The sequence below is a fragment of the Mesoplodon bidens genome, assembly GCF_964165515.1.
Source record: "Mesoplodon bidens genome assembly, chromosome: 9".
In the NCBI taxonomy this organism is placed as follows: Eukaryota; Metazoa; Chordata; class Mammalia; order Artiodactyla; family Ziphiidae; genus Mesoplodon; species Mesoplodon bidens.
In genome coordinates, this window is record NC_138166.1 from 22,888,336 (window position 1) to 22,905,047 (window position 16,712).

General features: G+C 42.4%; 1 protein-coding gene across 1 annotated transcript; it reads right to left on the bottom strand.

Moving 5' to 3' along the window:
• Positions 1-13,490: 13,490 nt before the first annotated feature.
• MRPS24 (mitochondrial ribosomal protein S24) lies at positions 13,491-16,410 on the bottom strand. Its single transcript, XM_081243849.1, has 4 exons — positions 16,316-16,410; positions 16,160-16,228; positions 15,916-16,027; positions 13,491-13,921 (listed from the first exon to the last, which is right to left on the bottom strand). The coding sequence occupies exons 1-4, from the start codon at positions 16,352-16,354 to the stop codon at positions 13,638-13,640; spliced, it is 504 nt and encodes a 167-aa protein (XP_081099975.1). The 5' UTR covers positions 16,355-16,410; the 3' UTR covers positions 13,491-13,637.
• Positions 16,411-16,712: the final 302 nt, after the last annotated feature.

A 16,712-nucleotide genomic window follows, 5' to 3' on the forward strand; every position in this document is an offset into this window, starting at 1 on the left:
ACTTGTGGGCTTAAAGTCCTCAAGGCCATTTGACCTATATCCTCCACCCAAAGATCTAAGAGCCTTATTAAACAGGAGCAAACCAGGACCAAAAGACCAAACACAGAACCTGCCACACAGTAGATATTTAATAAAGAACTGTTGAATTAATGTAGTTGCTCCTTTGTGGAAGCTGAGTAAGGGATCTGATACATCACACAGTTCTTTATAAAATAATCACTGAAAATACCAGCCCTCTAACAAGGTCTAAGCTGACTAATTATAGAATTTAACAAATTTAGTTTAAAAGGTAGCACTAAAGAGTGTCTTTGTAAAGAACATAAAAACCTGTCACATTCTTTGTCATACAGATTGACCTGTGTGCAATGTAGCCATTTAATAAAAAGCTAGGGCTTCCCAGGTGGCACAGTGGTTGAGAATCTGCCTGCCAATGCAGGGGACATGGGTTCAAGCCCTGGTCCCGGAAGATCCCACATGCCGTGGAGATACTAAGCCGGTGCGCCACAACTACTGAGCCTGCACTCTAGAGCCCGCGAGCCACAACTACTGAAGCCCGTGCACCTAGAGCCCATGCTCCGCAACAAGAGAAGCCACCACAATGAGAAGCCCGTGCACCGCAATGAAGAGTAGCCCCACTCGCCGCAACTAGAGAAAAGCCCACGCGCAGCAAGGAAGACCCAACACAGCCAAAAATTAATTAATTAATTAATTAAGAAAAAAAGCTAGCATTTATTAAACGTCAATTATTAGCAGGTGACCACTGGAAATAATGTTCTAGACCTGTTCTAGATGTATTTTATATATTCGATCATGCATATAACCAACTCTCTAGATGTAGCAAAAGATACACAACATGAGTTGCCAATTTATTTCTATTCATGATCAGGTGGTGGGCAGAGGGGAAGAAGAGAAAAACAAAACATCAAACCATGGTCCTTTATTCTTAGAGACCTCGGTGCTCCATACACGAAGGACAGGCTTGGCTGAAATAATGGCTAAAGTGGGTGAAAATGAAAGAGTAACTTAAACGCATTTACCCAGGAATGTTTCCCAGTTGAAAAGCATGTGAAGCAGGTATCTTCAGGGCAGGTGGGCATCTGGGAGCAGAGTGGGTGTCCACCAGCATTTGGGAGCCAGGACCGGGGGCAGGGGGACACAGGGTCTGCTCTTCCAGAGGCCTGCAGGGGGGCCCTGGTACTCCTGAGACTTCACTGAGATCCGCAGCCACCCACATGGACTAAACCCCTCAAGCCAGGCTCCTCAGATACGGCTCTCAAGACAGAGCCAGGCTGTGTCTGCATCCTTCAGGGCCCTTTGACGAGCTGCCATGAAGAAGGTTGTGATGCCTCCCTGCCCTCCCTGCACAGGTCCTGCATTTCATCCTCACAGCCTCAACTTCCCTCTGCAGGACAAAGCTCCCTCATACCCAGACATCTTCTGAGACAGCTGAAAGGTCTGGTGCTCAGACCCAGGAGTAACCAGCTGGGAGGTTCTACAGAGGCATCACTGATGATCGCTCCAAATTGAAAATGCTCACTTTGGAGAAAAGGAAACCCTCGTGCACGCTTGGTGGGAATGTAAATTAGTGCAGCCACAAGTTCCTCAAGAAGTTAAAAACAGAACTGCCATGTGATGCAGGAATTCCTCTTCTGGGTCTATTTCTGAAGGAAATGAAATCAGTACCACAAAGAGATATCTGCACTCCCATGTTCATTGCAGCACTATTCACAATAGCTAAGTCATAGAAACAACCTAAGTGTCCATCTACAGATGAACGGCTAAAGATAATGTAGTATACACAGAAGATGGAAAACTATTCAGCCATAAAAAGAAGAAAATCTCACTATTTGGGATACATGGATGAACCTGGAGGACATTATGCTAAGTGAAAGAAGCCAGATGCAGAATGACAAATGCTGCATGATGTCACTTTTATGTGGAATCTTAAGTAGTTGAATTCATGGAAGCAGAGAGTATGGTGGTTACCAGGGGGAAGGGAGAATGGGGGGCTGTTGGGATATTAGTCCATGGGTACAAAGCTTTAGTTATGCAAGATGAGTAAGTACTGGAGACCTAAGGTACAACAATGTGACTTTACTAAATACTTGAAATGTGCCATTGAAAGGATTGAACTATCAAGCCATGCAGACAAAGATGAAGATTAAATGCATATTAATTAGTGAAAGAAGCCAGTCTGAATGGACTACATACTGTTTGATTCCAGCTATATGACATTCTGGAAAAGACAAAACTACAGAGATGGTCGACAGGTCAGTGATGGCCCATGCTCTGCAGGGAGGGGTGAGTTGAAAAGGGGATTGGGTTGATGGAAGGAGGTCCAAATGGGCCAGATGAGAGTGAACTTCCTCTGGTTAGAAGATTATGTGATCATGCTGGGTATGAATGAAAAAGCCTGGGGTGTGTAGTACCAGTGTGAACAAGAAGGCTACTTCTCACTCTAGGAGACAAAGGTCTTATTCCATATTACATGTAACTATTTCAGAACCAGTTCTGACAAATTTAACTTTTACTATAAAAAATATATAACAAAAATTTTCCATTAAACCATGTTTAAGTATGTGATTCAGTTGCGTTAAGTATATTCACAATGCTGTGCAACCATCCACCACTGTCCACTTCAATATATCGTTCATCATCCCAAACAGAAACTCTGAATCCATTAAACAATAACTCCTCATTCCCTCCTGCCCCTAGGCCCTGGGAACCTCCATTCTTCTTCATGTCTCTATGAATTTATCTTTTATAGATACTTCATATAAATAGAATTATACAACATTTGTCCTTTTGTGTCTGGCTTATTTCGCTTAGCATAAAATGTTTCCAACATTCACTCATGTTATAGCATGTGTCAGAGTCTCATTGCTTTTAAAGACTGAATGATTATTCCATTACACGTACCATAGCACATGTGGTTTATCCATTCATCTGCTGACGGACATTTGACTTATTTCCATGTACTGGTGATTGTGAATTATGCTACTATGAACACCCATATACAAGTATCTGTTTGAGTCTGTTTTCAATTCTTTTAGGTACATGCCTAGAAGCGGAATTGCTGCATCATATGGCAATCCTATGTTTAAATGTTTAAGAAACCACCACACCGTTTTCCATAACAGCTGCACCATTTTATATTCCCACCAACAGCACACAAGGTTCCAGATTTCTCCATCTCCTCGTCATGTGAAGCTCTTCGGGAAACCTTCCCAGGTAGCCACCTTGGGATACAAAGATGGCAACAAAATTGGGATATTCTTTGAAAATAAGATGACTTGCCCCTGCTAGAACCTGCTTCCATAGTTACTTTCCCAATACTTGGACACCTCTCCCAAACTTCTACACAAACAGTTTCTTCTGCCTTGATGCATTATCCCCTGTTGCCTGGAAAATCCCTTCCAATGCCAGCTCAGCTTGTCCTCCTCTGAGCAGTCTTCCTTGGTTCATCCAGGTCAAGTTGCTGTCCTGCCCTTGGCGCCAGGCTAACCTTTGCCCACATCACTGGGTAGTGATTGTCTGAATGTCTGTTTCCCCCAGACCAGGAGCTCTTCCATGGCAGTCTCTGAGAGGGATCCTCAGCGTCCTCAGGGCACAGGATCGATCATGGTACATTGGAAGAAACCTTTGTCCACTGAGTGACAACCAGTTTAGGCTCAGGTAAAGCCCTGTGATGGGGCTCTCCAAGATCTGCTCTGTGCTCCTGTGTATCAGGCCATATCCTGTCCTCACAGAGCCTGCTGTCGGGGTGGGGGCGGTGTGCAGGGAGGTAGATATTAAATAGTCATCAAATCGCTCTTCCATTAGAGCTATTGTGATCAGTGCTATAAAGAAATTTACAGAGGTGGCCATATACAACGGGGATCAGAATATGGCTGGTGTAAATCAAAGCTTCTACCGAGCAGGACTCAATTAACATCGGTTTTACAAATGTATAAGAAAAGTGACTTTTAGGTTGACATCTAAAGTTTGAGTACTGCATTAGTTTTCTACTAATGCTGTAACAAATCACCACAAACTTGGTGGCTTAAAAGAATACAATTATCATCTCACAGATATGAAACTCAGAAGTCTAAGATGGGTTGGCAAGGCTCTGGAGAAGAACCCCTTCCTTCACCTTTCCTGCCCTGCAGGCCACCTGCATTCCACAGCTCGTGGTCCCTTCGTCCATCTTCACACCTCCAGAAGGAAATGCAGCTCTGCCAACGCCCTGAGTTTAGCTCAGTGAGACCCAGGTCTGACTTCAGCCTACAAAACTGTAAGAAATAAACTTATATTGCTCTAAGCTACTACATTTATGATCATTCAAAAGTAGGTGGTTAGGACCTCAGGGGGCTGTGAATCCAAGGCAGTCTGTGATCCTGCCCCACCTTCACTTGCTGAGGAGGGGGGAAAAGTGAAACTAGAGCGTACAAAACAGGGAGGACACTCACAGGAGACAGAGAATTTGCGGAGGTTCAGCCAGCCTGACAGGAAAACCAGGCACATCACTGCAGGAGATGGAGACAAATTTGGAGGCAGAGGAGAAGGAGGGACAGCAAGGAGTCAGTGCCCCCTCCCCAGGGCAACACTGCAACACGCTGGGCTTTCCCAGGTGACAGCAGTGACCTCTCTCGCAAAGGGGGCAGAAAGCAGAAGTGGTGAGCGGCTCACTGCCCAGCTGCGTGGATCGCAGCTGGAGGGATCCATTTCTCGCCGGCAGCACCCGGATTTCTGAGGAGGAGCCCCCATGACGGGGCAGGGAGTTGGGGAGGGGAGGAAAGGGAAAGAGGTGGATGAGAACAACAAAGGGCATTAAAGGGTGTGTTTTCTGCTGTCTGCTTCGGGATTCAGCAGGTCTGCCCTTGAACTTCTGGGAGTGTCCCCACTGAAGGATCCCCCGACCAGGCTGTGGGTAGCCTGAAGCCCCAGGTGCGAAGCCCTCACCTCCCCACACTCTGCCACCAGCTCTTTTTAATGTGTCCCTGAGTGCAGCCATGAGAGCCAGCACAGGTAAAGAGAAACCAAAAACTTGAGCTATACTGCCACCTTCCGGAAAACAAAAGAAAAGTTTCTAATTGCCAGCCTGTATGTACAAAGTAAGTAAGCAAAGGCTTCCTTAGTTAAGGAGGTTATTCGCTACTTCAAGTGTGATGGCAGAGGCACATTTCATCAGAAACTATGAAAAATCATGGTAATATGGCATCACAGAAAGAAAACGACAATGCTCCAGCAACTAAACTCCGAGGTCCACAATGCTGTGATCTAACTGATAAAGAATTCAAAATAGCTGTTTTGAAGAATTCTATAAGCTACAAGGAAACTCAGAAAGGCAAGTCGATGAACTCAGGAATAAAATTAAAGAACAGAAGGAGTTCTTTACCAAAGAAATAGAAATTTTTATAAAGAACCAAACATGAGGGAAGGGATGTGGGAACAGATGTATATGTACGACTGATTCACTTTGTTATAAAGCAGAAACTAATAAAAATAAAAAATAAATTAAAAAAAAAAAAGAATCCACCTGCCATTGCAGGGGACACAGGATCGATCCCTCCTCTGGTAAGATCCCACATGCCGTGGAGCAAATAAGCCCACAAGCCACAACTACTGAGCCCACGTGCCACAACTACTGAAACCCATGCGCTCTAGGGCCCGCCTGCCACGACTACTGAGCCCACGTGCTGCAACTACTGAAGCCCGCATGCCTAGAGTCCATGCTCTGCAACAAGAGAAGCCACCAAAATGTGAAGCCCACGCACCGCAACGAAGAGTAGCCCCCACTCACTGCAACTAGAGAAAGCCCATGCACAGCAATGAAGACCCAATGCAGCCAAAAACTTTTTTAATTTTAAATCTTCGAAAAAGTATTGTAAAAATTGCAACTGGACCCTTATGTTTATGTCAGATGATTTTCAGGTAAAGTTCTTGAGTTTTCATGGGAGAGATGTAGGTCTAAAATTGCATGTGTGGACTGTAGCACTGTACCTCAATTTCTTTGTTTTTTGTTGTGACTATGTTGCAGTTTGTGTATAGATCTACAGATTATGTATTCAGGATATATCATATTTTTATTATGATACAATTAATATGACATTGATGTATTTCATTAATATATAACAATGATATATTATTTAGATATATGTGGTCACCCTACAGATTATATGTCTCTAAATTTAACTAAATTGACATAAAAAAACTTAGATTATATCATCTACTATCATTAGCCATAAACTATGCCTGAAGAGGCCTTGAAATATAAATGCCATCACCATAGTGATGGGGTTTTTTCTATATAATGTGTATATCAGTACAATAATATGTGCATCTACATAAATTAGTTACTTCTTTGGGGTTGTGTGCTCACAGACATTTTACTATGGGTATATAATAAACAAACACTGCTTTAGGGTTATGGTGAAAGTTTATGAAAAAGTTAGCCTCTCTCTTTTTTTTTTTTACCATCTTTGTAGCTCACCATGTGAAACAAATTCTTATTAAAGGCTGATACCTTGGCTCAAAAAAAAAAAAAAAAAAAAAAGAACCAAACAGAAATTCTGGAGCTGAGCCATTCAATTAAGGAGATGAAGAATGCATTAGAGAACTTAGGGCAAACTGGATGGAAGAAAGAATAAGCAACTTGGAGGACAGAAATCTGGAAATGACTCTTTCCTCAAAGAGAAATAAGTTTTTTAAAAAGTGAAGAAACGCTACAAGCTATGAGATTTAAAGAGAAAAACAAATATAAGAATAATTGTTATATCAGAAGAAAAGAGAGAAGGGAGCAAAGAGTATATTTAGAGAAATAATAGCTGAGAACTTCCCAAACCTGGGGAAGAAACTGGATATACAACTCCATGAAGCTAAGAGAACATCTAACTACCTCAATGCAAAAAGACCTTCTCCAAAATATATTATAGGAAAATTGTTAAAAGTCAATGACAAAGAATCTTAAAGGGAGACTGTGGGAAAAAAGGAAGTAATCCACGAAGGAACACCTATTAGGCTATCAGCATAGTTCTCAGAAGAAACTCTATGGGCCAGGAGAAAGTGGAATGACACACTCAAAGTGTTAAAAGACAAAAACTGCCAGCCAAGAATACTTTATCTGGTAGTTATCCATCAGATTAGAAGGAAAATTAAAGGCTTTCTCAGACAAACAAAGCTAAGGAAGTTCACAACCACTAGATCTGCCTTACAAGAAAGGCTGAAAGGAGCTCTTCAAGCTGAAATGAAAAGACTAATTAGTGACATAAAAGTAAATGAAAGTACACAATACTCTAACAAAGGTGAAAAATAAACAGTCAGAATTAGAAAACTGTAACTCTACATATCAATGCAGTGGTGCATTACCCACTTAATATAAAGGCTAAAAGTACATTAAAAATAACTATAGCTATTGATATTACAATTTCTCAAAAAATTCAGTTTTCATAAGGAGAGGTAAATTGTAACATCAAAAGTATTTTTTAAAAAAGGAGTAAAATGGTGGAAACTTTATAAGTGGATAAAGTTAAGGTGCTATCGGCATAAAAATGACTATTTTATCTGTGAGATGTTTTATGTAAGCCACATGGTAACCACAAAGGAAAAATCTACAGTAGAGTCACAAAACACACACAAAAAAAGGGAGACTGAGAAAATTACCATGGAAAACCACCACTTTACAGAGGTAGACAGAAACAGAGGAAAAAGAAACAATAGAGATACAAAATAATCAGAAGGCAAACAATAAATAAGATGGCAGCACTAAGTCCTTACATATCAGTAATCACTCTAAATATAAATGGATTGAATTCACCAAACAAAAGACACAAAAATGGCTGGATTGATTAAAAAACAAGACCCAACTACATGTTGCCTACAGGAGACTCATTTCAGCCCCAAAGACACACAGGTTTAAAGTGAAAATAATAAAGAGGATATTCCATGCAAGAGGAATCCAAAAGAAAGTATGCATAGCCATACATATATCAGACAAAATAGGCTTTAACCCAAAAATGATAACAAGAGACAAAGATGGTCATTATATTGATAAAAGGGTCAATACATCAGGAAGATATAATGATTGTAAATATATACACACCCAATACTGGAGCACCAAAATATATTAAACAAATAATAACATATCTAAAGAGAGAAACAGACAATATATTAATAGTAGGGACTTCAATACCCAATTGTCAGCAATGGATAGATCATCCAGACAGAAAATCAAGTAAGGAAACAGTGGAACTGAACTACACTCTAGAACAAGTGGAATTAACAGACGTATAAAAAAAATTCCATTCAACAGCAGAAGAATACACATTCTTCCCAAGTGCACATGGAATATTCTCCAGCATAGATAGTTTGAAAGGACAGAAAACAAATCTTAGAAAATTTAAGAAGATTGAAATCATACCAACTATCTTTTCTGACCACAATGGTATAAAACTAGAAATCAACAAGAGGAAAGCTTGAAAATCTACAAATATGTAGAAACTAAACAGCACACTTCTGAACAACCAATGGGTCAAGGGGGAAATAAAAAATATCTCAAACAATTGAAAACAAAAATACAACATATCAAAACTTATGGGGTGCTGCAAAAGCTGTTTTGAGAGGAAAGTTTACAGCAATAAATGCATATAGTAGGAAATTAGAAAGATGTCAAAAAACAAATTTCATAATTTGTGGTACTAGTAAAAGAAGAACAAATTATGCCCAAAGTTAGTAGAAAGAAGGAAATAGTAAAGATCAGAGTGGGAAATGAATGAAATAGAGACCAGAAAAACAATAGAAAGGATCCACGAAACTAAGAGGTGGTCCCTCGAAAAGATAAAATTGACAAAACCTTTACCTAGACTAAGAAAAAAAGAGAAGACTTAAATAAATTAAATTAGAAATGAAAATGGGAAAAAAAATGGAGACATTACAACTGATAAGGCAGAAATACATAGGATCATAAGAAATTATTATGAACAATTATAAGACGAAAAATTAGATAACCTAGAAGACATCAATAAACGTCTAGAAACACACAACCTATCAAGACTGAATCAGGAAGAAATAGAAAACCTGAACAGACCAATAACAAGTAAAGAGATTGAATCAGTAACCAAAAACCTCCCAACAGAAAACCCCAGGACCAGAAGGCTTCAATGACAAATTCTACCAAGCATTCAAAGAAGAATTAAAACCAATCCTTCTCAAACTCTTCCAAAAAACTGAGGAGGGAATACTTCCAAACTCATTCTAGGAGGTCAGCATTACCCTAATAACAAAGCCAGATAAGGAAGGACACAATGAGAAAACTATAGACCAATATCCCTGATTAATATAGATGCAAAAATTCTCAACAAAATATGAGCAAACAGAATTCAATAACACATACAAAGGATTATACACCATGATTAAGTAGGATTTATCCCTGGAATGCAAGGATGGTTCAACATATGCAAATCAATAAACATAATATATCACATTAATAAAATGAAAGAAAAAATCACATGATCATTTCAATAGATGCAGAAAAAGCATTTGACAAAATACAACATCTTTCATGATTAAAAAAAAAAAAAAACACCCCTCAGCAGATTGGGTATAGAAGGAACATACCTAACATAATAAAGGTCATATACGACAAACCCACAGAGAACATTATACTCAATGGAGAAAAACAGAAAGCGTTTGCTCTGAGATCAGGAACAGAATAAGAACGACTACTTTCACCAAAAAAACTGAAAGCTTTTGCTCTGAAATCAGGAACAAGAATGGCTACTTTCACCATTCTTATTCAATATAGCATTAGAAGTCCTAACTAGAGCAATTAATCAAGACAAAACAAAAGCATACAAATTGGGGAGGAAGAAGTAAAACTGTTGCTATTTGCAGATTATAGGACTCTGTATATAAAATAATCTCCAAAACTCAACCAAAAAACCATTGGAACTAATCAACAATTTCAGTAAAGTTGCAGGATACAAAATCAACATACAGAAATCAGTTGCATTTCACACACTAAGGATGAAACACCTGAAAAAGAAATAAAGAAAACGATTCTATTCACAACAGCATCAAAAACAACAAAATACTTAGGAACAAATTTAACCAAGAAAGTAAAAGATCTGTATGATGAAAACTCCAAGCCTTTCCTGAAAGAAACCAAACTCACAAACAATTCAGAAGACATCCTATGTTTATGAACTGGAGAAAGTAATATTGTTAAAATGTCCATATTACCCAAAGCCACCTATAGATACAATGCAATCCCCATCAAAATACCAATGGTATTTTCCCCAGAAACAGAAAAAACAATTCTAAAATTTGTAGGGAATCATAAAAGACCCCAAATAGTCAAAGCAATCCTGAGGAAAAAGAACAAAGCTAGAGGTATCAAATTTCCTGATTTCAAACTATACTACAAAGGTATAGTAATAAAAAAACAACAGTATGGTACTGGCACAAAAATAGACACATAGACCATTGGAACAGAATATAAAGCCCAGAATTAAACTGCTACTTATATGGTCAACTAATATTCAACAAGGAGCCAAGAGCACCCAGTGGGGAAAGGATAGTCTCCTCAACAAATGATATTGGAAAAACTGGAGAAACACATGTAAAGCAATGAAGCTGGACACCTATCTTACACCACTCACAAAAACTCACTCAAAATAGATCAGACTCAATACCTGATACTGTAACTCCTCTAAGAAAACGTAGAGGAAAAGCTCCTTGACATTTGTCTTGACAATGATTTTTAAAATACGACACCAAAAGCACAAACAACAAAAGCAAGAATCAACAAATGGGACAACATTAAACTTTAAAGCTTCTGCACAACAAAAGAAACAAAAATGAAAAGGCAACTTGTACAGGAGAAAATGTTTGCAAACCATATATCAGATAAGGGGTTACTATCCAAAATATATAAAGAACTCACAGCTCAAAATCAAAAAAGGAACAACCTGATTTAAAAATGGGCAGAAGAAATAAAGCCATCTTTCCATAGAAGACATTCAAATGGCCAACAGGTAAATGAAAAGATGCTCAACATCACTAATCATCAGAGAAAATGCAAATCAAAACCACAGTGAGGCAACACTCACACCTGTTAGGATGGCTATCATCAAGAAGAGAACAGGTAACAAGTGCAGGCAAGGATGTGAAGAGGACACTTACGCACTGTTGGTGGGAATGTAAATTGGTTCAACCACAATGGAAAACAACATGAACCTTCCTCAAAAAAAATTAAAAATAGACCAACCATATGATCCAGCAATTCCACTTCTGGGTATATAGCTAAAGGAAATGAAAACAGAATTTCAAAGAGACATCTGCACTCCTATTTTTATTGCAGGATTATTCACAATAGCCAAGACATGGAAACAATATAAGTATTCATCAAATGGATAAAGGTCTCTCTCTCTCTCTCTCTCTCTCTCTCTCTCTCACACACACACACACACACACACACACACACGGGAATATTATTCAGCCTCGAGGAAGGAGGACATTCTGCCATTTACGACATGGATGGACTTGCAGACATAGAAAGACAGAGTATGACATCACTTACATGTACAATTTAACAAAGCTAAATTTTTAAAAATAAAAGTAATTAGCAAGGGATGAGGGGGTGGGGGGACAGATGTTAAGAGTACACATTTACAAGTAATAAATAAGCCCTAGAGATATAATGCTTAGTACCGTACAATAGGGACAAAAATATTATAATCATCAAACTTGCTAAGAGACTATAACAATTTTTCCAACTACTAAAAAGAAAGGATAATTTTGTAATGAGATAGAGGTGCTAATTATTGCTACAATCACATTAAAATATAACAATGTCCTTAAATTAACATGTTGTACACCTTGAACTTATATAACTTTACCTGTCCAATGTATTTCGATTAAAAAAAAGGATCAGGGTCAAGGTCTGGATGAGTCACTATCAAGGCAAGGGTGAGCCTAAGGGTCACAGTCAGGTACAGGATTGGGCCAATGTCAGGTTGAAGATTTGAATAAGATTCAGTACGTGGGTGGATCTGGGTCATGAGGGTCAGGGACATAATCGAGTCCAGCTGCGGTTCAGTCAAGGTCACAGTCAGTGTAAGGTTGAGGGTCAGAACACCTTCTGGTCAGTCAGTATGATGCAAACGTGGAACAGGGTGAGGGTCAAATTCAGATGAAAAGCCAGGTCCAGGATCAGACTGAGTGTGAGGGTCAATGTGAGAGTGAAGGTCAGAAGGGTCAGGGTGAGGATCAAAGTCAGGCTCAGGTTGAGGTTTGTCAGGGTATCAGGGTGAGTCTCAGGGCCTGAATGACAACTTCAGGATTGTTGAGTCTAATAGGGTCATGGTCAGGGTCAAGAGTAGGGTCATATCTGTGTGAGGGACAGGGTCTGGGTGACAGCTGAGTTTCAAGGTCAAGGTCATAGTCTGGTTTAGTGATGAGTGAGGGTCAGGATTAAGGTCGGATTTAAATGACTTTCAGGTTCACAGTCAAGGTCCTAAGAGTTTGGATGAGAAGCATAACCTGTCAAAGCGAGCATCAGTGTTACCAGTTAGGATGAGTTAGGGTCACCCTAAGGGTCGAGACAGTGTTAGGATGAAGTCTTCAGTCAAGTTTCTGACTGACTCAGGGTTACATAAATGTAAGGGACACAGGGTCAGGGTCATGGTGAGTCAGTCAGTTAGCATTGGAGACAGGATGGGGCGGGGCAGGGCCTGGTTGGCACCCTCAGGTAAGAGTGAGGCTGAGGGTAAAGGTCAAGTTGTGGGTAGGATCAGGGATGATCAAGGGTTAGGATTAGAGTGGGTGTGTTAAAGTTCAGGGTCAAGTTAAGGGTACCAGGATCATGGTCAAGGTGAAGGTCATCAGTGTCAGGGTGAAGTTGAAGGTGAGCAATCCCTGTCCCATTTCCCAGCACCATGTGTGGCTTTTGCAGATGCCACTTTCTGAAATGTTCTTCCTCCATTTACCTGCATATCTATATTCCTCACCTGCTTGGAGTCTTCAATGTGGCCTAACCCTACCTGTCCCCTTCCACTGGGATACAAGTATTATGAAGGCAAGGATCTTGGAATGGAATGTTTTGGTCACTGATGGGTTCCAAGCTACTCAGAAGAGTGTCTGGCACAGACTAGGTGCAGTTAAGCTTGTTTAATAGATGACCGTGTGCTACATTATTTCTGGGGGAATAAAAGTACATCTGGAATTACAACAAACTGTTCACAGTAGCTTCCTCTGGGGTAGAAGTACAAGTAAGCTTCACGGCTGATGTAATACATGTCCATATTGTTTTATAATCTCAAAAAATGGCTCTTTCCATTTTAAGAGAAAACAAAGAACTTCAGGTAAAGTTCCTGACACAGTGATGGGCACAAGATACTCACTGAACCATAGCTATTACCTAAACCTCAGGAACTGGCAGTCTTCCTGGGAACCCTGGAGCACCCTCAAAGAAACCCTATTCTAGTTCTCTAGGCAGACCAAGAAGCAAGACAACATGGAGAGTCTATTTATTCAACAGCCAACTTCGAAGACAAAGCCTCAGTAGTCTGAGGGGATGCATTTCCCCTGTTTCGACTTCAGTCCTTTTCCACAAGTTTGTCCTTTGCAGGCTACAGTTTGATGCAAACAGGTTGGTTGTCCTAGATATACTTATACACAACCTTTGAGGGCACAGTTTGCAGGTGCAGATGCACAGGACACTTGTAAAAGTGGGACAGCAGAGTCTCACTGTAGCCCACAAGGAAGTAGAACTTATGTGCAGGTAGCTGCCTCAGGACCAGGGCACAGATCTCCAGCTGGTTAGCCCGGCGCTTTAGAACAAGCTGGTCGGCCAGGCAGCCTGGGAAGGTGCCCAGCATAAATTTACGAAGGAAAACATCTTCCACTATTCTCTCTGCAGCATGGTCCTCCCCATCCAGGTTACCTGAAGAGAGAAGGGCACCATGGTGAGTTGGCCAAAACTCCAGAGGTTAACATCCAAGAGCACTGGGCACTCAGTTCCACATCCCACTCCAGCCTCTTCTCCTTTCTTCTGTAAGTGGAATAACACTCTAAAGTTCAAAGAACATTATTCCAATAATCCCCAAACAAATCCTGTGAAGTACGTATTATCATTATCCTTCTTTCTCGAAAGAGAAGAATGAGGCCTTAGCCAGGGCACAAAACTCAGATGATTCTATGTAGACATAGAGTGCCCCTCTCCTTCTTTCTTGACTGCCTTACAGAAGCACTGGTCATCCCACGGACCAGAGAGATGAGGCCACCAGCTACTTCTTTTTTATTTATTTATTTATTTATTTATTTATGTATCTTTGGCTGAGTTGGGTCTCCGTTGCTGCTTGCAGGCTTTCTCCAGTTGCGGCTCTTTGTTGTGGTGCCCGGGGTTCCCACCGCAGTGGCTTCTCTTGCTGCGGAGCACAGGCTCCAGGCGTGCAGGCCTCAGTAGCTATGGCTTGCGGGCTCCAGAGCGCAGGCTCAGTAGCTGTGGCGCACGGGTCCAGCTGCTCCATGGCACGTGGGATCCTCCCGGACCAGGGCTCAAACCCGTGTCCCCTGCATTGGCAGGCGGATTCTCAACCACTGCGCCACCAAGGAAGCCCTACCAGCTACTTCTGATACGAGGGATGTGAGCTCTCTCACTGACTAGAGCCACGGCCTCAACCAGTGGATTCTCACTGTGGACCACAGAACCTTTGCACCTCTTACAGTATCTGTTAAGAGTCTCCACACTCACACCCAGCCCTTAGTACTAGAACTTGAAAAGGTTGGGGGACAGAAATCCATATTTTAAGGTAGTTCTCTAGACAGGTGTATCTCAAACATTCAAGTTCAGAACCCTCAGAGTGAACAAAATACTGTGGATCCTCATCAACTCACAGCAGTTATGTTCTATAACGTCACTCGTTATGTTCTATAAAATCACCATGAACAACGAATTAGCAAATGCTAAACCACTGCTCCTGGTGGAAATACAGTTAGGTTTCTGCAAGCCTTTGGTTACAATATTTTTATCAACAAAGTGATGTGTAGCCTTATTTTCTTTTTCTGTTTAAAGACACCTACAAATGGCTGATTAACACTGCACTCTCTCCCAACAGCTCTGTAACTCATGCCTGAAGGAAGCTTTTCTAACAATCATGCCATGTAAGGTACATCAGTCTTCTTGAAATTAGGAACACAAGACAGCACTTCAGCATCACAAGCTATTTCAAGGCAGTGGAATCACCAACAAAAAGTACAAAACTTGAAAACACGGCACTCATAGATCTCGAAAACGGTACTTGTTTACAGCATGCGAGCTGAAACTAGAAGGCAGGGACTTGTTTAACCGCAACTGGGAAGGTGCATGTGGGGTGCTTGCTCTGCCCACGTCTGAGAATGAACGTGAAAGCACCTAGAGTAGGCAAATTCACAAACATGGAATCTGCAAATAACCCGGGCAAACTGTACATACCTGTAGTGAAGGATGTGTGCTTCAATATTTACAACAGCCTTCCGGGTCATCGAATTCCAAGGGGTTTCACTCTTTTCACTGCCTCTGGGCTATTTTACATCCGTAAATTACACATAACGGGCAGCGATGCAAAACAACTGTCTTTAGGCATGCAATTTCTGTGGAAGTTCAACCGAACCCTTGAACCCTTGCCCCCCATGGAAAAAGCGTTTTGCATCCCTTTCAAATACATTTCAAAGATCCTGACCACATACGTCTGTCTATTTTACTCCTCTTTTGAAAGCGTCTGACTGATTTCTGAACCTCGCGTTGAGTACCGAGTTAAACACAATCTCTGACACGTGTTCACGTCGTGTTTACGTGACAGACAGTCACGACTGAGAACGCCTTCCCTGGGGCCAGGGGTCGGGCCCACAACACGTCCTCGTCCTCTCCCGCCACCGCGACAAGCATCGTCCCCTCACCTGTGTGCAGCGACAGCCAGCCCTTACGATGGGCGATGTGGTGCGGCGCGTGCGCCTCCTCGTAGGTCACTGGTTTGTCCCCCTTGCCCACTCGGACTCGGGCCGCCCGGTTCTGGAAAGAAAGAGGACCCGTGACTCTCCGCGACCACAGACCCAGGGCGCGGCCTGGATCACACCCTCGCCCGCAGGTCCTACCCTCCGAGGCCGCGGGCGCCCAAACCCCAGGCCTCCACGCCGCACTTACCTTGGCGCAGACCGCGGAGGTGTGCAGGGCGCGCCAGACGCACGGCAGCTCCCGGTTCCAGGACAGGACCTGTAGGGCGAGTGGGGCATAAGACCGAAACTAGGGCTCCCCGCGCCCCCGCTCCAACCGCCGGCCCCGCCCGTGCCCCCCACTCACCAGCGGCCGGAGCCTCAGACCACAAACGGGCGCCGCCATCTTGGGCCGAGAGGAGAGCAGGGCGGGGCGGCGTCGGGTTAAAGGTCAGGCGCGGGCGAGACCACACGCGAGACGGTGCGGGGGTGCGAGCCTCTCGGCCGGGCGGGGCCGCATGCAGTCCGCGCCGACCTGCTGTGGGTGGCGGCGGGGGTCCACGCTCCGGGCTTGCGAGGAGGGCGGTGTGGGGCCGGGAGGTGGGGGAGCTGAACTCTCCGCCTCCCCCCGCAGCCCTGGACACGTCTTGCACCCCTCCGTCCTGCCCCAATCGTGGTTTGCGTCGTGTTTCAGATCCGGAAACTGGATGACGCGCAACGTGAGGTTTCGCGGTCCGAGAGCTCGCAGCGGCTGGGCGAAGAGT